Consider the following 24914-nt stretch of genomic DNA (forward strand, 5'->3'; position numbering starts at 1 on the left):
TCTTGAGAGGCCTCTGTGTGTTCCTTCCCTAGGTTGCGCAGTTCTGTGAGGACTGTCGCCATATTTTCTTCAGTGCCTGTCTCGCCGGTGTGTGAAGACGTGGCTATGTGGTCTCGTTTATCTTCCTTTTTGTTCACCTTGCCTTTCTTTTCGGTGTCTTTTTTAAAGTAGACATTGCAGATTTCGCTTTTATCAGTTTAAACTGGTTAATTAAACATGAAAAATGGTATGGCTAGTATTTTTAAGGGTTTCTTTCCACAACCAAAAAACGTCAAACGGCTACTCCTGTCATGACGTCACCGGAAGCCCCGAACCTTTATCTTCACACTACAGTTAACATACACCAGGCAGAACATTATGACCACCTCCTTGTTTCTACACTCATTGTCCATTTTATCAGCTCCACTTTCTATCTAGGTGCACTTTGTAGTTCTACAGTTACAGACTGTAGTCCATCTGTTTCTCTGATACTTTGTTAGCCCCCTTTTACCCTGTTCTTCAGTGGTCAGGACCCCCATGAACCCTCACAGAGAAGGTACTATTTGGGTGGTGGATCATTCTCAGCATTGCAGTAACACTGATGTGGTGGTGGTGGTGTGTTAGTGTGTGTTGCGCTGGTTTGAGTGGATCAGACACATCTGATCGGTGTATATCAGAGCTTGAATCTACCGTTGTTGCAGTACAACTGTAGCCTACTGTTCCATGTCATGGAGGAGGTCACATACAACACCGACTGCACTTAAGCTTCCTACTCTTTTCAAAGCTAATTATCAAGGATATTGTTGTACAGCTTAACTGGACAAGCCTGGACTGCCTAGCCAACCATTAACAGGCTATTCAATGGAGAACAAACTGAAAACCACCTGTGATGTATGCTCTTGTCAGAGTTCTAATGAAGATGTCCCCACAGACCCACCCAGCACACGGCCAGAATGTAGAGATGGCCTAATGTTTCAGCCATCCACACCACAACCCCCCCTAATAGACTAACCCTTATGGGGTTTGTGCAGATGAGCTCAGGTGTCTCACAACTGATCCTCTCTCATTAAATAATACCATGGATAGGCATGAGTGTACTCCAGCTCATACCTGATAGAATATAATCAGCACACTGCACAGAAGACATCTAGTGCTCTTTTTATAAGACAAGTAAAATCGAATAAGCCCTCTGAAGTCATGTCAGCCTGCATACATAAGGAACTCAGGGTCTAAGCAGTTTTTCTCTATAGAAAAATGAATGCTGGTTTTAAAAAAACACTGCTTTCACATCACAAAACAGGTACGTTGTGCCACACATTTTTTTGCAGATGCCACTGCATCCTCTGAATTACAAGGTTGGTGAAGAGATGAAACATGAAATGTGGCTACATGCAAACTAGCGCTGCTGCACACCAAACTGATATAACAAGACTGGCAACCTCACCAAAATATCCCACACAAAACAGCAAGTTTCATTAACTCTGGCAGTATCAGTCTACAGTTTGAAACTGGCTTTATTATACACACGATCAGATATAACGTTACTATTTGGATGGTGGATCATTCTCAGCTCTTCAGTAACACTGACGTGGTGGTGGTGTCTTAGTGTGTGTTGTGCTGGTACAAGTGGATCAGACACAGCAGTTGTGTGCCTAAGCACCTAGTGGAGTCTGAGCCAGATTTCTTCATTTCCCACAATGTCTATTCATGTTATAATCCCTACACTAATGTGTGGACTTTCCCTTTCCACTTTCCATCTATTATAGTGAAATAAAACATGATTAGCAGATGCTTAGAATTGCCTGTTGGGTGTTTCCTCAGTAATTTCAGTGTGCCATCAAGTTTCCTATGTCCTGTCTTTAATCTGGTTATAACCCTTCCTTCCTTTCTGCAAAGCACCCACCACCTACATTTAGCTGATATTATATAAACGCCTCCTGTTCTGATTACTGTCCCAAGTGTCCTAACATCTCTTCAGCACCAGTGTCTGTATTAGTATTTTAGCCTCACTCCTACTTCGCTGAACTTCCCATGTAAGGCCTTGTTTAAAGCCTTCTGTCGCATGCTCATTAACCTCTTCCTTTCACACCACTATGTGCAGAAATCCATTAAAAATGAACTGAAGTATCTGAATTTTGTAGTTCAATCACTGAGTGCACTTGCATGCACTTAATGATTCGGTAAGTGCCAAAAAAAAAAGATTTTGTCAGTAACCTGTTCAGTGCATTTATGTGCACTTTCATCAGTATAACAGGATAATGGGAAAACTCTGGGTCTACATAAGTCAGGCAATAATCGGATTTCCAGTAAACAAATAAGATTTTGCAAACCTAATGTGATGATGTGGCTTTTTAAAAAAAAAACACTGAATCACTTTAATGGAAAATATGAATATACATCATATAGAACATGATGAATATTTAAATCCTTAATTTCGTCAAGCATGTAGTTGGTTTCAGATTCGTGCCAAAAGTGTTTTGTTGCTCTCTTGCTGGTGCTGTGTTAAAGTCCCAGGAACACAATAACATATTGAAAATGTGTGTATGATAATAAACTTGAGTTTTATATTAAACATCCAGCAAAGCTTGAATGAAATATAAGATATGAATATGACAAAACATGGCTTAAAAACTGGTTATCAGACATATCCGAGAACTACACTATATATCCAAAAGCATTGGCACAAGTGCCTTCACACACATATGAACTTGAGCAATGTCCCTTTCTTAATCCACAGGGTTTAATATGATGTTAGCCCACCTTGTGCAGCTATAAAAGCTTTAGCTCTTGTGGGAAGGCTTTCCACAAGCGTTAGGAGGGTGTTTATGGGAATTTTTGACCGTTCTTCCAGAAGCACATTTGTGAGGTCAGACACTGATGTTGGACGAGAAGGCCTGGCTTGCAGTCTCTGCTCTAATTCATCCCAAAGGTGTTCTGTCGGGTTGAGGTCAGGAGTTTGTGCAGGCCAGTCAAGTTCTTCCACACCAAACTCGCTCATCCACGTCTTTATGGACCTTTCTTTGTTTAAAGCCATCATATATACAGTCATATTGGAGCAGGAAGGAGCCGTCCCCAAACTGTTCCCACAAAATTGGAAGCATGAAATTGTCCAAAGTCTCTTGGTCTACTTAAGCATTAGGAATTCCTTTCACTGAAACTAAGCAGCCGAGCCCAACTCCAGAAAAACAACCCCACACCATAATCCCTCCTCCACCAAACTTTTCACTTGGCACAAAGCAGTCAGTCAAGTACCGTTCTCCTGGCAACCACCAAACAGAGACTCGTCCATCATCGATTGCCAGACAGAGAAGCGTGATTAGTCACTCCAGAGAACACGTCTCCACTGCTCTAGACTCCGCTTTACACCACTGTATTCCACGCTTTGCATTGTGCTTGGTGTTGTAAGGCTTGGATGCAGCTGCTCAGCCATGGAAACCCATTCCATGAAGCTCTACGCTGTTCTTGAGCTGATCCGAAGGCCACAGAAGTTTGGAGGTCTGTAGTGATTGACTCTGCTCTGTCATTTTATGTGATCTACCACTTCATGGCTGAGTTGCTGTTGTTCCCAGTCACTTCCACTTTGTTATGATACCACTGACAGGTGACTGTGGAATATTTAGTATTGAGGAAATTTCACAACTGGACTTGCACAGGTGGCATCCTATCACGGTACCATGCTGGAATTCACTGAGTTCATGAGAGCGACCCATTCTTTCACTAATGTGTGTAGAAGCAGTCTGCAGGCTTAGGTGCTTGGTTTTATACACCTGTGACCATGGAAGTGATAGGAATTCAATGTTTTGCAAGGTTGAGCAAAAATATAGTGTATGTGGGCATGGCTAATGAGCTTGATTGACAACACTGTTCAACATTCCTAGTCTGCTCTGCTCCTCACACAGAACTAAAATCATTATCAAGCTTCATGTGATGGTAGCCAGACGAAAAAAAGTCACAGACCAACAGACGCGCAGACAGACAGCCAGAAGACGAATAAACAAGTGGATGGATGAAGTAATGCATGAATGAAGAAACAGACATACGAACAATGTTCACGTATAGATAACAAATGAACAGGCAAAAGGCAGCTACAGACAGGCATACCAGTTTACTAGCTTTTGGATCTGTTGGGTTAGCTTTAGCTCACTAAGTTTCTCTGAATCAAATTGTTGTGTGGGCGGGGCAAGAGAGATCAGCCTTGTGATTGGTCAGGAGAGTGCTTATGGAAGCATTACCCAAGATTAGATCCACCCAGTTTACAATGAGTGGAGAGAAATATAGTGAAATATATTAGTCATTTATTGGTCACTGGAACATTGGGCCTCATTCACTAATGTCTTCCCACATTTTTTATTGAGAAAAAATGTCTACGTCAGATTCATGACGTGTTCTTAAACAACAGAACAGTCCTCGCCTTTGTGCACTTGAGTGAGTGTAGATTCTGTTCTTAACTAAGAACAAATCCCAAATAAGAAAACACTGGGAAATATCAGAATCTTCATAAAAACTCCATAAGTGGGTTTTAAAGAGAACTTTCTTCTCAACAACGGTTGCTGAATGAGGCATACTATTCAGAGGATATACTTAGTACATGGTTACTGTACACCTGCCAGAGCAAGATTAGAAAGAAAACAGATTTATGCTTTCTTGGTATTTAAATGCTGCTTGCTGTTTTTGGGACAGTACTGTTTTCACTCATGTGCAGACTGAGAAAAATGAAAGAAATCAGACTAAGGGTACACATGCTTTAAAAACCTAACCCATGAGCTCAAATCTACCTCCCATTATCAGGCGTCTAGAGCTTAATCTGGTCTAAGGAATCAAAGCATGCTCTTTAAACCACTTCAATAATCATATAAATGATTAGCTGAAATCTGTTGATGATCAGATTATAAAATGCATATGAAAGCATGCATTGTTTCCTAGATTTACAAAACAAGTGACTTCATCCACCAACCTTTCTTAAGCAGAAATTTACTTCCACAGTTTTCAAGAAGATTCTGACGTTCACCAATGTTTTATTTGGGATTTGCTCTCTACACACACTCAAAAGCACAGAGACGAGAACAGTTCAGGAACACATCATGAATCTGATGTAGACTTTTTCTTAGGATCTTGATCAAGAACATATTCACCAGGGTATATTTTGGTTTATCTGTCTGAATTTTCATGACCAAATCATAAGGCAAATTATTCAGTGACTGCATGAAACAAATTTTTATTTCTTGTAAAAACTCCCTCAAATGAACAGAAAATGTTTTATGATCTACACATATGCTTACAATTTACTGCTGGAAGGAAAAAATATCACTCTTTGTATTATTTTCTAAAAATCATTTTTACAGAGCAGATCACTGAAGAGACGGTTTATAGTTTATAGCCCAGATTTGTGGAAAAATGGGTCGACTTTCAGCAGAAAAACAAACTGAGATCAGCTTCTTTTATTATAAGGGTTCAAAATAACATCACCATCTATCTGACTGGAGAGAAGACAGTTACAGCCTCGACGCCCAGCTTCTGAATGTAGCTTATGAAATATGAAAGTTATGAAGTAAACAATATGACGGAGTGCATTCTGGAACCACCGGTGGTCTACTGGTTAAAAAAACTTAGGAAGATATCGGAGAATGAGGCCCATTGATCTGTCTAACATGAGATCATCTGCAATCAAAACGGATTATTATCTCTTCCACACACCAAAGCCATTAAGATTACTGCCATTTCTAATGTGTTAGGGGTTAATTGTCTCTTTGCCCTCATGTCCACCCAAAAAGGCCAATTTGAGCCACGTGACTTGCCGTAGGCAGCCATGCTACACTGAATTGGACGGTTGTGTCATATGACCCTTCGCTTGATTGGTCTCAGGTGCGATGACTCGCGTTCTCCTTATACTATAGTGTTCATGGTGGCGCGTCGTTTGCCTTAAATCTGTGTTTTATTTCCCGTCTAAGGTCTCAAGTCTCGGTTTAATCGTCATGGACGCCACCAGCACTTCACTTCTTCGCTTTTAAAGGGCCACCATGTCTGAAACGAGCAACGGCTCATTTCCAGGCGACGGGTACAACCTAGACGTGCTCAGGCAGCTGGAAGCCCACCGGCCCATCAAAATGGCAATTATACTAGCGCTGGGGGTCATGATCACGCTGGGAAACGTGGCCGTGGTAATGGTGATCTCCTCAGCGGTGCCTGGCTGGTCTAGAAACTCCCGGTACTTCTTACTCTCTCTAACCGGGGCGGACTCCGCCTTCGGCCTCGTCGTCATGCCCCTGAACCTGTGCGTTAGCCTCGTGAAGGACTACAACGACGGGCCGGACTCGTTCTGCCATATGGTGGCGTTTTTCAACGCCGCCGTGTACTCGACGTGCATGTACACGCTGGCGAGCATCAGCCTGGAGCGCTACGTGGCCGTTTTCTACCCGCTCCAGTACGCCAGCCTACTGAACCGCAGGCGGGCGCTGTTGCTCATCGCGCTGGCCTGGGGCCTCCCACCAGTGCTGCTCGCGCCCGTCACGTGGCCGAAGGGCATCATCGAGGTCCGCTTCTCCGCCGCGTCGCTCGTCTGCAACCCGACCTACTCGAGCAACGTGGCCTACTCGCTCGCGCTCACCGCCTTTATCTTCTTCCCCTGCTCGGCCATCATGACCTTCTGCAACCTCAGGCTGTGGGCGGCTGCCAAGAGGCAGCGGCTGAAGATGAAGATGATGAGGATGAGGAGCCGCGCGGGCGGGAACGGGCCCGACGTGGCGTCGCGCGTTCTCGTCCCCGTGATGACCGTGTACTACACTTGCTGGACGCCGTGTATGGTCATCTTGATTTATAATGGTGAGTTTCGATGAGGCGGTTATAAGGGCTTCTAAGCTTCAGAGTAATTCAGTCAGTGAGCTGTAAAGCCACGCAGTGTGGTTTGATGTGAAATGGTCCTTTGTGGAGAAACTAAAGTGTCTGAAATCCTAATCAAATCATGTTTATTGTCGCATCACATTTGCACAGGTGTGAAGGTGAGTGAAGGTTTTGGGAGTGTAGCCCACTTGTAGAATGTTTTAATTTTTTTTCAGTTCTTGACATGATTTGAAAATGCCGGTTGTCTTTTACCTCGTGTGTAAATCTCGTGGTGAATGGACCAACAGAAACGGCCCAAAATGACTTGGGAAGACGTCTGGTTCCATTGTATCCTTGCATTCAAAGTAGTGTTTTACTTCCGACGGAGGTTTTCTTCCAACAACAGCGATAACCAACCAATGAGCTGATTGGCTGAGAGGCGTTCTAACTGTGCTGATATTTCACCATAACATCACAGGTTTTTCACCAACACTCACTCTGCTGAGACGCTGTTGCTAAGCAACGACTTTGACAGCTGTAGGAGACGCTCAAGCTATTTGAACGTTTTTACTTCTTACTTTGCCACAAACAGAAAATGGACACTTAAGATCACATTTGACCGACAGCCGATTTGGTCAGACTCTGAAGATGAGACGACACTAAATTCCCAAACTGTCAGTTGGTCTGTGTGGAGCTGGAGGATGAACTGCCAGCTGTGCTGCAAGTGGGCGAAGTTTGTTACTCTGACGTAGCACCAAGCTGCTCATTAAGAAACTGAACATTAAAACATATTAAACGCCGCATTCATGGCCCGGTTTATTCATTGCTTACTTTATTTATTTAACTGTTGTATTAACACACTCTGAGTGTTCTATTGCTTTATCACCAATAACATCACGGCTGTGATGATCTATGGAGACCAAATCACAGCTGTGATGTTTTGTGATCACGCACTCCCTCTCGTCTTCTACTGCTTTTTCTCCTTTAAACACGCAGTACTAACATTACTGTATGTACTTCTTTTTTGTGATGACCGGTACTTTTTTTTTCTTGTCTTCAGTGTTATTTATAAACTGTTCGGATCAGATTTTTTTTTTGTTGTCCTTTCTGAATAATCTGGTTGACCACAGTACAGCATGTTTGAGATAGATGTGTAAGTTGACATAACCATGCTATTAAAAATGCATACAAATAGTGTGGATTTGTACAAATTGTATGCTATATATATTTGCTGTTAAAGTTGCAGTAAATGATTTTGGAAAAATTATTTGAACTCAATAGCTGAACTCAATAATATTACACCCTTCCCTTCAGTGCTCCTCAGAAGCTCTTGTATCTCCAAAATGGTAACTTTACAGGAGAAGGGGAAAAAAACGGACTTTGCTTCTAATGCAAGTCAGTGGAACCGGATGTCACTCGCAACCCAATCCCCCCCACACACCCAGTCATTTTGTCTCGGTTATTTTATTCCATTCATAAAGAAATTTACATACATAAGGACAACGGGTATCTTCAAATTGTCAAAAATTAGAAAATGACAAGTAGAGATACAAGGTTTTCTTCCAACAGCAGCAATGTTATCATCTTTCCCTGCATATTCCTGCTCCTATATTTTCCAATGATTTATGTGCATCTCTATAACCCAGTAATTTACTCTTGTCATTTTATTTCTCAGCGACATCGGGCAGTGGTGTACCGGAGTGGGTAGAGTTTGTTGCTGTGTGGCTACCAACCTCCAATGGCTTCCTCAACTGTATCTTTTACTTCTGGATTAATAAAAGTTTCAGGAGGAAATTCCACATGCTTCTCCACAAGCTCTGTCTAGGACTTTGCCCCAGTGCGGAAAAGATACTTGGGTGCATTTCTGCAGCGCCTGTATGGAATAACAACAACTCTCTGAGCGAGCGATCGTCCAGCGTGTCTTCCACATGTACTTTGCTCACGATCGCTGCAGAGACCTACATCTGACATTCAGGTCAAAATGGCATCCAGGTGCCATGCATGCATTTATGAAGGTGATTTGCTATGCTTATGGGTCGTGAGCACATTCTGCAGGGCACTGACATGGAAAGGGTCAAGCTTTAGGTTTATGTTCGTTAAATATCCAACATTCTTCACTCTGTGTTGCATACTTTTAGCTCATGGGCAGCTTGTGCCTTTTTACCTTCACTGCGCCTATTGAACTAGATTCAGTCCTGCTTTGTTAGATTTTGTCTTTTATTTAGTGTTATTTTTTAAGTCCAGCTTTCCAAGCAGTTTGAAACACTTTGTCAACTTTTGTTTTACAGTCTTATTCTCTTAATATTGTCACCTATTGTAAAAATTACGCAGCAGTGCATCTGTTTTCCCTCCTCTGTTTGGCTTTAATGCCTTATGAAAGGCATGTTCTCTCGCCTTTCCTTATCAATGTCAACATCTAGCAGTTCAGAAAGGTTAACCTTTTAAATTCCAGTACTACGGTTTATGCAGACAGAATGTAATTAGGCACTTACATCACATGAAGGTCAGCTCGGCTATGTCTGTTGTTGGAAAGTAGTTCTCTTTTCTTTTCCTCTGTCTAAAGCGACTCTGCCAGGCCCATGCGTCCGCGATCCATCCCTTTGATTTACTCTGCGTTTGCTTTTGTGATTGTATAGATCGCTGGGAAAGCATTTTTCTGGAATGTCTTGTGTAAAGTAATGAAATTGTTGTAAAATTGTAAAATATATTTTTAATATTTTTGTCAGCACTTGTTGCCTTTCTAGAAAAGAAAAAAGATGGAAGGCATGTCACAATGTACAAAACTAATAGGGGTTGCTGAAAGTTTTTTTTTTTTTTTTTTTTTTTTTTTTTTTTTTTTGGGTTGTTTGGTAAAATGTGTAAAATATTTTTGTAAATAATTTGTGTTTGTAAAAAGGATCCTGTTAAATGTTGGTGGTGAAAGTTTGTGTTTGTATTTGTAAAATAAAGCTTGAAAGCCCTTGTATTAAATTTAGCAAAGAAAATGAGTAGCATGTCACGGTCATTTGTTTGGTAGATGCACCGATCAGGCATAACATTATGAGCACCTCCTTGTTTCTGTGCTCATTGTCCATTTTATCAGCTCCACTTACTGTATAGGTACACTTTGTAGTTCTACAGTTAGACTGTAGTCCATCAGTTTCTTTGATACTTTGTTTGTTAATGCTGAACAATATATACATGTTTTGGCAACATATGCTGCCATCCAGACAACGTCTTTTTCAGGGAAGGCCTTGATTATTTCAGCAAGACAATGTAAATCCACATTCTGCATGTATTTCAACAGCATTGCTCCATAGTAGAAGTCAGGGCACTAAACATCTGGACTGCAGGCAGGTCAGTTACCACTGAAAACGTTTTATGCGTTATGAAATGAAAAATATGGCAAATGAGACCCCGAAGAACAGGAAAACCTTTCATTTTCAGAACTACAACAGTGTCTCCTCAGTTCCCAAGTGCTTACAGAGTGTTGTTACCAGAAGAGGTGATGAAACACAGTGATAAGCACTTTTTTTAACATGTTATTGGCATCAAATTCAAAATGGGCATATTTAAAAAAATCAATACAATTTCTCAGTTTCAACATTTGATATGTTGATTTTGTAGTATTTTCCTTTAAAATATAGCTTACGTTATTCGCATGTCATTGCATCTGAGTGGATCTGACACAGCAGTGCTGCTGGAATTTTTTAAACACCTCAGTGTCACTGCTGGACTGAGAATAGTCCACCAACCAAAAACATCCAGCCAACAAGTCAAGTCCTGTGACCACTGATGAAGGACTAGAGGATGACCAACACAAACTGTGCAGCAGCAGATGAGCTATCGTCTCTGACTTCACATCTAGGTGGACTGACAAGGTAGGAGTGTCTACTTGAGTGGACACGGTGTTTCAAAAATCCAGCAGTGCTGCTGTGTCTGATTGACTTGCACCAGCGCAACACACACCAACAACACCACCACGTCAGTGTTACTGCAGCGGCGAGAATGAACCACCACCCAAACAGTACCTGCTTTGTGAGGTTCCGGGGTGGTCCTATCCATGGAAGAACTGGGTAAAGTGGGGGGCTAACAAAGTATCAGAGAAACAGATGGACTACAGTCTGTAACTGTAGAACTACAAAGTGCTCCTATATAGTAAGTGGAGCTGATAAAATGGACAATGAGCATAGAAACAAGGAGGTGGTCATAATGTTATGCCTGATTGGTGTATAATAATAAAGCACATTTCATGTTGTATCATGAATATTAGTAAAACATTAGAAAGACATGAATGCCACAGTCTAAATGAAGTAACAGCCCTGTTACCATCAAGGTAAGAAAACGAGCCAAACTTCTCTAGGCATGTACCAGATATAAACAGATGTATTTTTAATCTAGATCCCACTCACTGACCTCGTTACTCTACAGTTTAGATCAAGGATGTCCAGTTTTATCCACAAACGGCCAGTGTGGCTGCAGGAGTATAGAAACAAGGTGGTCATAAGGTTATGCCTGGTCGGTATATACAGTACTGTGGAAAAAGTCAAAGCAAAATAAGTAGGAAAGCAGGGGGGTGGTGGAAAAAATTGGGCTGAACAACTGCATGACATGGTAGACCATCAAAGCTGCCAGCATCAGATAAAAAGCGCTTATAGCTTTCAGCCCTGTGAAATGGGAGAAAAGCAAACTCCACTTGCTTCAGATCTGAAAATTCAATCATCTATCAGTTCACAGTGATCTATAAACCTAGATAAATCTTATGGGTTTAACTGAAATTTGAGTACTTTTGCTGTAATGAAGAGGTTGCACCGTGCAGACTAAGGACGACTCAGTGCTGTTATAAGAGGATGTGTAGCCTGTCGTCCTTACTAATAAAAGGAAATCAAAGAAGCTGCTGGTGTTCTCAGTGATGGACTAGGAACATCATTGAAATTGTTTAGGATTACTTGGATCCTAAAAAGCACAAGATGTAACCAACTTCCAAGACTGAGCTTTGGAGGTGTGGAAGCATATTCCATGTACAGGGTGATTCAAAAAGGTTAATCCGATTTCAAAGTGCCTTATTTTTTACAACCATTAGGCCTCTAGGAACCAATCATAATCCAACTGAAAGAGGGGGTCATAGAGTGTCAGTGAAAGATGGCTCCCTTCAGTCTGAGATGAGATGAGACCCCTGAGCAGAAAGCGTTCTCCGCTTCAGTAAGAGTGAATCCGTCATAAGCGCGATTTTCTTAGGCAGAGTGTTCATCGTTGGTTCCAAAACACTGGATGATCTGAGCACTGAAAAAGCCGTGAGTGCAGTGATGCCCAACATGCTCAATCCAGTATGAATGAATGGATGAATTTGACTATGGCGTTGATGTTGCCTGTACAGCTGGAGGAGGTTCATACTGAGTCCTTGTAAAATCACATAAACTTTATGCTCAGTCAAACCATTTACAGTTTACTGCATTGATCCGCAAAAATGTATGAGTGAAATATACATTTTGAAATCAGATGAATCTTTTTGAATCACTCCGTATATTTCTTCAGATAAACTGAAAGCACGTCTCTGAAAAATTATGGAAGCTGTAAAGGCAAAGAGTAGACATTAAATACTGAAAGATTCTGATTTAGTTGTCAAGGCTTCTGAGTAATTTTGTTATACACTTTGTTGCCTGTAGTTAATCACCGTTTGACTGTAAGTCAGATAAACAAAGGATGGACTTTATCTTTATCTTGTCACAATCCTGACTTGTGCAGCTTTCATTGGCTGATTGACATTTCAATATACCCAAAGGCCAGAGGCTGTACGCCATCAGACCACATCTGTTAAGATGAGGGAACATACCAGAGAAAACACATATTAATCACTTTCCTATCATCTAAGGCCTGAATGCAATATTACAACCTGCACAAATGTATTCTGGGTGCTTATTTTCTGGTATCTGGCATCTCTGTGAGATCTAATATCTGTGCCTCATGCTATCAGCTCAGAGCCATCATAGAGACGTTCTGGAGATGACAGCCTGGCGGGAGCTGCTTGCGTGTCAGACGAAATATCGCCCTTTCTTCGCACTGCTGAGGAGCGAAACGCATGAGCACTCAGACGTGTGGCCAACACCTCCAGAGCTGTGAGAGGCTGTTTTTGCAGGCCAGGAAAACCCTAGCAGAGCACACACAACTCAGGCTGCAGGAGATATCAGCTCTAAACCAGAAGGTTTGGAAAAGAGAGCTTAACATGTTGATGTTTTATTGGGAACTTGCACATCAACTAAATATGTTTGATTCAAAGCAGGTGCAGAACATAGAATAGAGGGATTTTTTAACCTACAGATAGGGTCAGCATTCATTGATTACCTTCTCAAGGTAAGTAGCAGTGATTATTCTGAATCTCCTACTGTAGGACACGCCCATTCTAGGTTTCTAAAGCATTTATTCCCCGGCTGTTCTACTAAGGACTCTTATTGTGAAGACAGGTCAGTCTAGCGCTGACCAACCTGTTAGAGACAACCCTACTTATGTGCGGCGTAACTGTGTCCAATAACAGCTACGTAAAGCACCACATGCAAAAGCTCTTTTAATAGCAGTAAATGCCACACAATGCATAAATTTTGCCGTGTTTACTTTGTTCATTTTTCTGTGCTTGTTTACTTATATGTGGTTAACCCTTACCCAACAAGAAATATATTAGTTATTTTAAAAATTTAATTAGCAATAAACAGCCTCAGGGTGGCACTGTAGAAAACTGGTTTTCCCAGTTGGTCCTGCATAGTCCAGCGACTGCATTTGTACTCAGGATGCCTTTGAAACTTTACAATATGCTGTAGCATACACCATTCAAACATAACATTATGGTTTTTAAACACTGTGTCCACTCACTGTCCACTCTATTAGATATGCTTACCTTGTCAGTCTAATTTATCGATGTAAAGTCAGAGACGACAGCTCATCTGCTGCACAGATTGTGTTGGCCATCCTCTAGACCTTCATCAGTGGTCACAGGACGCTGCCCACAGGATGCTGTTGGCTGGATGATTTCGGTTGGTGGACTACTCTCAGTCCAGCAGTGACACTGAGGTGTTTAAAAAATTCCAGCAGCACTGCTGTGTCAGATCCACTCAGATGCAATGACATACAAATAATGTAAGCTATATTTTAAAGGAAAATACTACAAAATCAACATATCAAATGTTGAAACTGAGAAATTGTATTGTTTTTTAAAAATATATGCCTATTTTGAATTTGATGCCAATAACATGTTAAAAAAAAGTGCTTATCACTGTGTTTCATCACCTCTTCTGTTAACAACACTCTTTAAGCACTTGGGAACTGAGGAGACACTGTTGTAGGTCTGAAAATGAAAGGTTTTCCTGTTCTTCGGGGTCTCATTTGCCATATTTTTCATTTCATAACGCATAAAACATTTTCAGTGGTAACATCTGGACTGCAGGCAGGTCAGTTTAGTGCCCGGATTCTTCTACTATGGAGCAATGCTGTTGAAATGCATGCAGAATGTGGATTTACATTGTCTTGCTGAAATAATCACGGCCTTCCCTGAAAAAGACGTTGTCTGGATGGCAGCATATGTTGCCAAAACATGTACATATCGTTCAGCATTAATGGAGCCTTCACAGATGTGCCAGTCACCCATGCCATGTGCATTAATGCCCCCTACACCATCATGAATACTGGCTTTTGAACTGTACGTTGATAACAACAAGCTGAGTGGTCTTTAGCCCAAAGGACACAGTGTCCATGATTTCTAAAAAGAATTTAAAATGTTTATTTGTCAGACCACAGGACATTTTTCCACTTCCCCTCGGTCCATTTTAAATGAGCTCAGGCCCAGAGAAGGTGGCAGCGTTTCTGAATCCTGTTTTTATTTGGTTTCTTTTTTGTGTTTTATAGTTTTAACTTGCATTTATGGATAAACTGTTTTTACAGACAGTGGTTTTCAGAATTGTTTCTGAACCCATGCAGTGATTTTCTCTACAGAATCATGTCTATTTTTAATGTAGTGCCGTCTGAGATCCCAAAGCTCACAGCCAGCAAATACTTTTTATTTTGGCCGTGTTCCTTACAAACAGATTTCTCCAGACTTTCTGAATCTTCTTATGAAAATATTATTATGTACTGTAGACGATGAAAAGCAGAAGTTCTTTGCTATTTTACATTGAAACTTTATTCTTGAATTGTCACCCATCCAGTCTTTCACAGAGTGGTGAACCCCTTTCTTTAGTGAACTTTACCAGCCTTTTGCTGCCCTCATCCCAAATTTTTGGATCGTGTTGTTGGCATCAAATGGGCATTTATTTTTCCAAAAACAATCAAATTTTTCAGTTTCAACATTTGACATGTTGTCTTTGCTATTTTCGATGACATACACCATTTAAACAAATTGCACATCGTTGCATTTTGTTTTTATATACATTTTGCACAGCGTCCCAACTTTTCTGGACATGGGCTTGTAGTCATCAGGCCCTAGTTTAAACATAACTGCATTGTTATTTATGGTACAGTATTAATATGATTTATATCATAAACACAATGACCTGTCAGTACTATGTTCCTTAGTTTATGTAATTAAAATGTTTAAAATCTTGGAGTCTTAACAGAGAATTCAGTTGATGTATGCACTCATTAGTGTGTGTATGTCAGGTGTTTTACAACAGCTTTGACTGTGGCTCAGCCAATCAGATTTCAGGATTGTAAATGTTTACATTAAATAACAGATATTTTAGGCTTGTTAGTTTACAGTAATTGTCAACTAATGATGGTCTGCTGTCTAATGATAGTCCAGAGTCTTTTAAAGGCTATGCATGATCTGTCAGTGTTAAGTCTATTATGAATAAACAAATAAATAAGTAAAATTACTCATTCAAATGTCTGCTGGATCAGTCTACTATTGAGACATCCAATAGTGACAGTTCTGTAGTTTATAGCTTACAGTTATTTTACAATTCCAGTTTTCTGGGTAACACAGGCCTACATAGTACCAGAAGGTGTACTTTACCAGCATGTTTACTTGCTTTCTGCTTACAATATTTTGCTATTTAAATATTTTGTTTCTCATTTACACAAGCACAGTGACAATAAGCCAGTATGACAGATGAAAATAAGTGAAGCCATGCTTTAATGTCACCCAGTGCCCTTTGCAAAATGGGCCATCCCGTGTGGTCAAAAAGACACAGACACTGCAGCACACGTAATCGCTCTCACACTCTGTTACGGCTTCTCAGGCCCACTGCCATGCAGTGCAGTGTGCATTATGAAGGCTTGGGGAGCAGTATCAAAGAGTTGCAGGGAAGGCTGATGAATTCAGCTCTCTTTTTTGGTCTCTATAATGGAAGAACGGGAAGAGATAAAGTCTCGGAGCCTGAGCTAAATCCTATTACTCTGGTCATATGAGACCAACTTCCCAGCCTCCTAGAAGGTTATGATTGGACTTAAGACTATTCAGCACAGGTCCTTGAGCTTTGGCTAAATGGGTTTGGAGATAAATCTTGTGGGTCAAACAGAAATTTGAGCACTTTTACCTCTTTTGCTGTAGTGAAGAGGTTACACAGTGCAGACTTTATAAGATTCAGGAAAGCAGCCGTTGTAATGCACACTGCTCATAAAGATAAAGGTGCCAGAGGGAACCAAGAAGGGTTCTAGGTAGTGATACCTTTGGAGAACCACTTTGGAGTACCTAAAGAACATGTATATGAGATGTGTAAGGTGAAGAATGTTTAAAAAGTTTAAATACCCACTATACCAGGGGTGTCATACTAAATGAGCCAGAGGGCCATATTAGAAAATCTCAACAAAGAGAAAAAAAAAGTTTTTATTAGATTTTTTAATTAATGTTGTGCTGTCAAGTCAAGTCAAAGTTTATTTATAAAGTGCTTTTTACATCAGGTGTTGTCACAAAGCAGCTTTACAAAAAAACCCCATGAGCATCGCCAATGGTGACAGTGGCAAGAAAAATCTCCCTAGGAAGAGCAAGAGGAAGAAACCTCGAGAGGAACCAAGACTCAAAAGGGGAATCCTCCTCTGGTGACACCAGACAGCAAACAGCATTAGCATAAAATATGATACTACATGCTGTGACCCAAACTGGCCATTGTTTATTCAAAATGCGCAAAAACTTCAATATTTAAATACAAACACTGGTAGTAGACTGAAATATTACATAAATACTTGAAATATGAAAACTTTAAATGTCCCCAGGAGCTCAGTCTTTTAGACCTACCTATTTGCCTGGAACAGACACCTAATCTTCGCTCATCAAGGCTTAGGCACAGTTTCTGAGCTGCTGAGCTGACGTTAAGTGTCTATATTGGTGGAACCGGAGCTGAAATGCAGTTAGTGTGTTCGGTGATTTGACTGGTATGGAATTGTGGTGGTTGGTATAGTGTAGTGGGTAACGCCTCTGCCTTTTACGCTGTAAACTGGGGTTCAATTCCCCCCTTGGACAAGCACATACACTATACCAATAAGAGTCCTTGGGCAAGACTCTTAACACTACCTTCGCCTACCTGTGCAAAATGATCAAATTGTAAGGCTCTCTGGGTAAAAGCGTCTGCCAAATGCCATAAATGTAAACAAATTGTCTCAAACTGAGGTTTCACTACTGTCCCATAGGCTGTTGTTGGGGTAGGACAGTTGGAGTAATCATAACATTGCAGTGCATGCTGGGAACTGTAGTGTAGTGCACTGTAAAACAAGCTAACATTAATAAAAAATGTAAATACATCTATGGGCCAGATAGGATTGTGTGGGTTTTGTGTTTGACACATGGGCTCTACACTCTCAGAAAAAAATATTTAACTGTCACCGAGGTGGTACATCTTCAGTGGCTTTAGTCAGGGAGCATAACTGTGCTATTTTCCATTGCAGATGAATTTTAAGCTGTGTTAACTCCACACATCCTGTCTCGCCTCCAGCCTTTTTTATTTTATTGTTCTATTTTTAAAAATTGGGTTATGAACTGGTACAAATACATATCTTTGCCCTAGGAAAAACTTATTTAAGGTTCACAATTAGACCTAAAAACCGCTGTTGTACATTTGAGGGTACATTTATATTATCTGTACCTTGATGATGAAGTTATGTTCCTATATTAATATGTCTAAGTCAATAACTATTTAGGCATTTTGAAGCAACACTCAGATATAAAGGCTCCTAAATGGTTCTTGGCCTGGACTACATTCTATAACGGGTGTAGAAGCTTTACATTATGATTGTACTTGTACTACATAGTTAGTAATCAATGTGCTGTGCAGGTACATTTTTCATTCATTAAGGTACAAACAACGTAAATGTTCCCTCAAAGGTACAGCAGCGGTTTTAAGGTCCAATTGTGAGCCTTAAATCAGTTTTTCCAGGTGAAAAGTTCATATTTATACCTTTATATTATTGAAGAGCAGTAAAATAAAAGCCTGGAGACGAGACGGGGTGTGTGGAGTCAGTACATCTTAGAAAATATAATTTCAGTGAATTATGGTTCAGTTATGTTCCCTGACTAAAGGTACTGAGATGTTCCATCCACTGAAAGATGGTTCTTCTATGGGATTGCTCCAAAGAACCCTTTTTGGCTCCTCTTTTTCAGAGTATGCTTATGAATGAGTGCACTCAAAAAATATTTAAGCCCAAAAGTTAAAACTTATGTATTTTAATTACATGTCAATTTTCCATTCAGTGTAAATTCATTAATCTGATGGTAAAAATGGTTTTATAATGTATGTTTCTCCATCATGTTCAATAAACCTCAATGAATTAAATAACATTTAAATTAGAAGTAGGATTGTAGTATTTATGTAATTCGTTTACATAACATATATTTATGAAGAGTTAATAGCACCTTCTGTATTAACAACACAGTTACTTAGACTATGTAAATGTTTTAAATGACAAAACATATTAAATTCACACACATTTACTGTCATCCAAACTGTATTAAACAGTGTTTGCTGAGGCTCATTACAGACCCATGTAAACTTTAAAGTGTAAAGTGAAATAAATAAAGATAAGTTTATAGATTTCAGCTCAAATTCCTTGGTTTAGAATAACTAATCACTCAAAATTGAGTTACTAATTAAAGTAAATATTTCTGTGCACAACATTTCTATTGAGGTGCAGCTCTCTTGCTAACCATCATGGCAGTTAGCCAGCTAACACTATCAGTCACTGTGTAATGCTGGGGAGCGAGAAGGTGGATGCATACGCTGAGATAAGTGACTTTTATTGAGGGCAAATCCAGGGTCGTGGTCATGACAGTCCAGGTTCATAGAGCCAACGCAAAGATATTGGGGTGCAGACATGGCAAACAAACACAGAACCTCAAACAAGAACCAAACAACACGAGAATACAATACAATACATAAATACAAACAACAATTCAAACATCAAACAAAGACCAACAAAACAAAGGGCAAAGCACAGGGCTTGAATACAACACAGGGATGACGAGGGACAGGTGAAAACAATCAGGGGTGGAGTCCATAAACAAGGGGGCTGGACTAAAAACCAAAACAAAGAAAACATGTTTGTTGAACCAAAACAGCACAAACACATGGACAGGACTGGGAGGGGCCAATCGTGACACACTGCATGCCACGGTAACATGTCGAGGTCACATACAGCTACAAAAACCATGAACTCTTGATTTCAATATTAATGGAATACAACTTTATATACAGCTTCACAATAAATCACTGCCTTTGTTTATTTAATCTACCTTTTGTACCCGTTACCATGACAGCAGACCTAGCAAGGATGCTAGCTAGCTAGTTCGCTGCTGTTTGTCTAGGGTTTCTCTCAAAATAAGCAAAATGAAACATTAATATTTGGTCAAAAACATTAAAAATAGAGATTAGGTTCATGTGCATCGCTGTTTCATTGCAGTTGCACTGAATAACAAAGGATGGCAGGAGATTGTAAAAATAAAAAGAGCCATTTCAAGTCCACCATGCCGGCTGAAGCAGTTTCCGGGCTGATGATCCATTTCCTGTTACTACTGCACATCAGCATGGCCTCCTAACAAGGTTTAGTGGAAAAATCTAAAAGGTCTTAAACTATTTAATTAAATCAGTTTTGGATTCGTCCAAATTGAATTTAATTGAAATGAATATAAATAATTAGCGTATATTTTTATGTTTTTAAAATAAGTTTTATTTGAAATTTGTGCTTAATGTTGGTGATGGCCATAAATTTTTGTGTGTAGGGGCTGTTATAAAAGTGTCACCTGTTCACCTGTTTTGGTATGGAAAACCTAAGTTGTTCAGTCAGAAAACATGCTTTTGATGTACTAAGTCCAACATTCAACACTCTAGTAGCTACAGAATTGTTATTGCCATGCCGTGACTGCACAGAGGATGTCTAACAATGAAATCTGCATATAATGATGGTACACAGCAGTGCTGCACTGGAGAATGTGTTTCAACTGCTCTTGGTGGAGGTTCGTTTAAGACTTCTACTTGATGCACCATGGCAGCCTCTTTCTGCAGGCCCTTGTTTTCCTTATAATGCTGTTATCCGGTGGTGGACAGTAACAAAGTAAATGTAATTAGTTTCTGTACTTAAGTAGTTTTTTCCTGCATCTGTACTAAAATTTTTACTTTCACTCCACTACATTTCAAACTCAAATATCTGACTTTTTCCTCCACTACATTTTGAGAAATCTGTCGTTCCTTTTGGTTTCTGTGTGTATAAATATGTAACATGTCAAAACAAAAGAAGCACAAAACAAGAGCACCAATCAGAGCACAGCGGTCACTTTGTTTTGAACTTGTTTTGACCTGTTGGTCATACCGACCCAGTGCAGCACACGGTTCAAGGTCAGCGCAGCAGTGTAAAATTTTGGGAGAGTCTGTTCAACATAAATGATGAACTAACCTAACTTTGTGTGAATAGAGCACAATATAGAAATATGTCCACATATGCAGTCGTGACTGACGCAGCTTTTTTATGAATTTATACAAACACCATTTCATTTTATAGTAAATTAGTTTGGGCTGGTTTATGTTTATGAACAGAGACCTACAGATCAACATAGTAAAGGAGCTCATTTGTGATCCTGAGTTTAAAGCCAGTTTTTATTAAACTTAAACTTGTAAATAATTTGTAAATAAATCTTAAACTGAAACTTTGCTTGTGTATAAAAAGTGATTTTAGAGCCACTCGGTTCTTCCTGATGGAAACTGCTTACCTTCAGTGTTTTGTGCTTATGATCATTTTAATAAACATCAGCGTCACTAATTAATGACATTCTATTAAAAGCCTGGTTTACCAAGAGAGACGCTGGAGGACTTTCACTTACAATGAGTTCATGAAGCCAGTCTTGTTATAAAAATGACAAGTGAGCAATGAGGCGTGAAACAGCTCACATTCCTCCACAAAGGCCACCGCACTGACATAAAATGGACAGCACTGCAGTTTTCTTCCTTTCAATAAATTTGTTTACAACTGTCCCAATAAGCTCTGAAAAGGACTTACTGTCCTATAAACACAGAGTTTTATGACATTTTATAAAATGTCCTTTGAGGCTTTTCACTATTGTTATCATGATGCATCATTAGAAATAATGGAGCCATCAAACACAGGGAGGCTTTAATCTGACATACAGTTTAAGATAAATCTAACAGGTCAAACAGAAACCAGAGCACTTTTAGGACTTTTGTTGTAGTGAAGAAGTTACATTGATATCTACACCAATTAGGCATAACATGACCACCTCCTTGTTTCTACACTCATTGTCCATTTTATCAGCTCCACTTACTATATAGGTGCACTTTGTAGTTCTACAGTTACAGACTGTAGTCCATCTGTTCCTCTGATACATTCTTAGCCCCCTTTTACCCTGTTCTTCAGTATTTAGGACCCCCATGGACACACACAGAGCAGGTGCTATTTGGGTGGTGGATCATTCTCAGCACTGCAGTAACACTGACGTGGTGGTGGTGTGTTAGTGTGTGTTGTGCTGATAGTCTGTAACTGTAGAACTACAAAGTGCACCGATATAGTAAGTGGAGCTGATAATGTCATTCAGTCAGAAGACATTTTTAATGCAATCAGCACAACATTCAAAACTCCTATCACAACAGCAGGTCTACAATTTTTATGCAACTCCACACAGTGACAACGACAACACAGAGAATGTCTAATGAGCAAATGTGCATGTCATAATATGGGGCGCTGCAGTGTTGGATTGGTGAATGTATTTCAAATCCTGCTGGCTGGATCATCTGAGTTTCAATCAGAGCTACCCAATACACTATGTTTAAGAGCTAATAACATGTAAGTTTATTGCTGTGGTCAGAAGAAAACCTTGCATCTCCAAAATAGTAACTTTACAGGAGAAGGAAAAAACCTACTTCACTTTTAATCTAATTCAATGGAGTTTTTCCAAGTCATTTTGGGCCATTCCTTTGGGTCCATTCTTCCTGAAATTTACACACAATATAAAGAGCAACAGGTATTTTCAAATTATACCAAAAACTAAAAAAGTTTTTTTTGCTCCAACAACATGATTGGTTCATATGATTGGAACATATGATGCTTCATTATCAAGTGGGACAGTCAAGCAAGCTGTTATATGGACCCAGGAGTCAGACGAACGCAGATAAGAAGGCAAACTAGGTTTAATAACAGGAGCAAAGATCAGGGTCAAAAACAGGCGAGGGTCAAATACCAAAAAAAACAGGCAACCCAAATCCAAGGAGAAGACAAAAATCATAGTCAATGAACAATCCAAAAGGGTCCAAGTTCAGAAACACAAAACCAGTTGGTGAAGGTTGTTCTGCCTTCACTGTGCGTCTGCGTACACAGCTATGCAGACAGCTTAACACTCTTCCTTAAGTGACCAAGACACGTGGTGGAGTCTTTAAGTGTTTTAATGGAAGAGGTGTAAAACTAGGAAAAAAATAAAAACCAGGAAACATGACTTTCAGTTCCAACATATAAATAAATGAACCACTTATCATGTAAAGCAAAAGATATCAACTGAATTGGCTGTGGGGTTGTTACAATACACTACAGTCAAGTTGAGGTATCACAAACACCAAAACACAGAAGCTAACAGTGGCTGACTAGCATAAATCCACAGATCAAACTATGCTATAAAACAAAAACAGCTAGCAAACAGAAGGCACAAAAAGTCTACAAAAAAGGTCCAATTAACTAAATACTCACAGATAATGCCTGAACAACAAGAAATAAAGATTGAGTTTTGACTGCTGTTTGCAAGCTCCTCCATGTTGCTCAGAATGCTGCCCAGTGTCACTGCAGGAACTGCACCACTAGGGGGGCAGTACCAATGCTAAGCATGAGTCAGAACAAAGGTACAAAAAGGGTGAGATCCAAAGGCAAAGTCAAAGAAACAAAGATAGGGTCATAACAAAGAATCACAGACATGAAAGAACACTCAGTATGCTCAGTCAGAAACAATACTTCACACTGACTCTATCTACAGCTCAGACTTAAATACTAACTAAGTAGGTCATCCTGAACAGGTGTGTTGAGTCAGTAATCAGGAGACTGTGAACGCTGGTAGTGAAGAAGGTGATTGCCTCGAGTCTTACCGCACAGCTCAGCGTCTCTGTCTGCACAGAAGCACAACAGGCCATTGACCTGAACGGTTAAGTCCGGAGTGGAGCTTATCATCCATGTCTCCGTCAAAATGAAAACACAGCAGTCCCTGAACTCACGCTAAGGGTGCCTCAAAGAGGCTAAAGGTGCCTACTCAAAGAAAATCCTCAATCATTTTCAAAACATTGCTGACAGACGGAGCATGTGGCAAGGCATCCAGGCCATCACCAACTACAAGTCACCTCGACCTGCTTGTGACAGTGATGCCTGCCTTCCAGACATGCTTAACAAATTCTATGCTCGGTTTGAGGCACAGAACGGCACAACAGTTATGAAAACCACACCTCCTCTAAGTGAACAGGTACTGTGTCTGTCCACTGCTGATGTGCGGAGAACTCTACACAGAGTCAACCCATGAAAAGCACCAGGATCCGACAACATACCAGCAGAGTGACCGGCTTGACCACCTTTGAACTTCTTGCTGTACAACGCTGTGCAGTCTTCACCCTCAGATGCTGCTGCTGCTGTTAAAATAATCTAATTAACCACCTGTTTTTCACGCTTTGTACTATACTTTACACTAACGCTGTTTGCTGTCTGCTGTCAACCAGAGGAGGATGGGTTCCCTTTCTTAGTCTTGGTTCCTCTCAAACACATAATCAAATTTACTGACAACACGACTGTGGTGGGTCTGATCAGCAAGAATGACGAGTCAGCATACAGAGAGGAGGTGCAGCGTCTAACAGACTGGTGCGGAGCCAACAACCTGTCTCTGAATGTAGACAAAACTAAAGAGATCGTTGTTGACTTCCGAAGAGTGCGTGGTGACCACCCCCCACTGAACATCACTGGCTCTGCTGTGGAAATTGTCAGGAGCACCAAGTTCCTTGGTGTCCACATCACAGATAACCTCACCAGCAGTGCCTCTACTTCCTTCTTACTTTTTTCACTGCTGCCATCTGACAGAAGGTACCAGAGCATCTGTGCCACCACTGCCAGACTCTGCAACAGCAGTTGTTTATTTAGTAGTAGAGTTATTAGTAGAGTTATTGCTTTATTACTCAAGCAATCAGGTTTTTAAACTCACAAGGACTGAGTTAACCCCTAACCCCCCCTCCCCCCTCCCCCCCTAGACATACTCTTTTGATGCTCTACTTGTAGTATCAGGAACATTGCTGCTACACTGTTTAGTTGTGTTTTCACTGTTTTACTCAGGTTTTTCTACCTCAGTAACTGCTGTGTTTATGTATGTCATCTGACTGCGTGACTCACAGATCACAGCATATTAAATATCTCTGCACCTTATTCTCACTACCTCATGTCCAGAATGAGTGCTGTGTTGGTGCCGCACTGTCCTGTCTGTGTACTGTGTCTAATGTCTGTTTAATTTATTGTATTTATTGTTCTCGTTTAATTTTTTGTTTGCACACTATGTCTGCACGTTCACACTTTGTACATTTTGTTCCTTGTTGCACCGTGTTGTTCCTGGAGGAAAGTAATTTCACTCCACTGTGTACTTGTACATAGATGGAATGACAATAAAAGCCTCTTGACTTGACTGTGGCGACAGTGGCAAGGAAAAAGAG

At 40.4% G+C, this 24914-nt stretch overlaps 1 protein-coding gene and 1 long non-coding RNA gene across 3 annotated transcripts; one reads left to right on the forward strand and one right to left on the reverse strand.

The window, feature by feature from the left end:
* Window positions 1–5861: 5861 nt before the first annotated feature.
* zgc:162592 (uncharacterized protein LOC561993 homolog) lies at window positions 5862–9388 on the forward strand. Its single transcript, XM_017707233.1, has 2 exons — window positions 5862–6798; window positions 8471–9388. The coding sequence occupies exons 1-2, from the start codon at window positions 5997–5999 to the stop codon at window positions 8761–8763; spliced, it is 1095 nt and encodes a 364-aa protein (XP_017562722.1). The 5' UTR covers window positions 5862–5996; the 3' UTR covers window positions 8764–9388.
* Window positions 9389–22364: 12976 nt separating this feature from the next.
* LOC108433018 lies at window positions 22365–23186 on the reverse strand. Of its 2 annotated transcripts, XR_001858266.1 has the most exons (3): window positions 23153–23186; window positions 22933–23059; window positions 22365–22653 (listed from the first exon to the last, which is right to left on the reverse strand). It is a non-coding gene; the product is annotated as an uncharacterized LOC108433018 (long non-coding RNA). The 2 variants fall into 2 exon arrangements; XR_001858265.1 differs by having other exon boundaries at window positions 22933–23179.
* Window positions 23187–24914: the final 1728 nt, after the last annotated feature.

The sequence above is a fragment of the Pygocentrus nattereri genome, chromosome 15 (assembly GCF_015220715.1).
Source record: "Pygocentrus nattereri isolate fPygNat1 chromosome 15, fPygNat1.pri, whole genome shotgun sequence".
Taxonomy (NCBI): Eukaryota; Metazoa; Chordata; class Actinopteri; order Characiformes; family Serrasalmidae; genus Pygocentrus; species Pygocentrus nattereri.

Bases quoted from the DNA above. Each gene is read 5' to 3' on its own strand.
- zgc:162592 (XM_017707233.1), top strand. From the start codon at position 5,997: ATGTCTGAAACGAGCAACGGCTCATTTCCAGGCGACGGGTACAACCTA. The intron at 6,799-8,470 runs GTGAGTTTCGAT...TTTATTTCTCAG, and splicing joins GGTCATCTTGATTTATAATG to CGACATCGGGCAGTGGTGTA.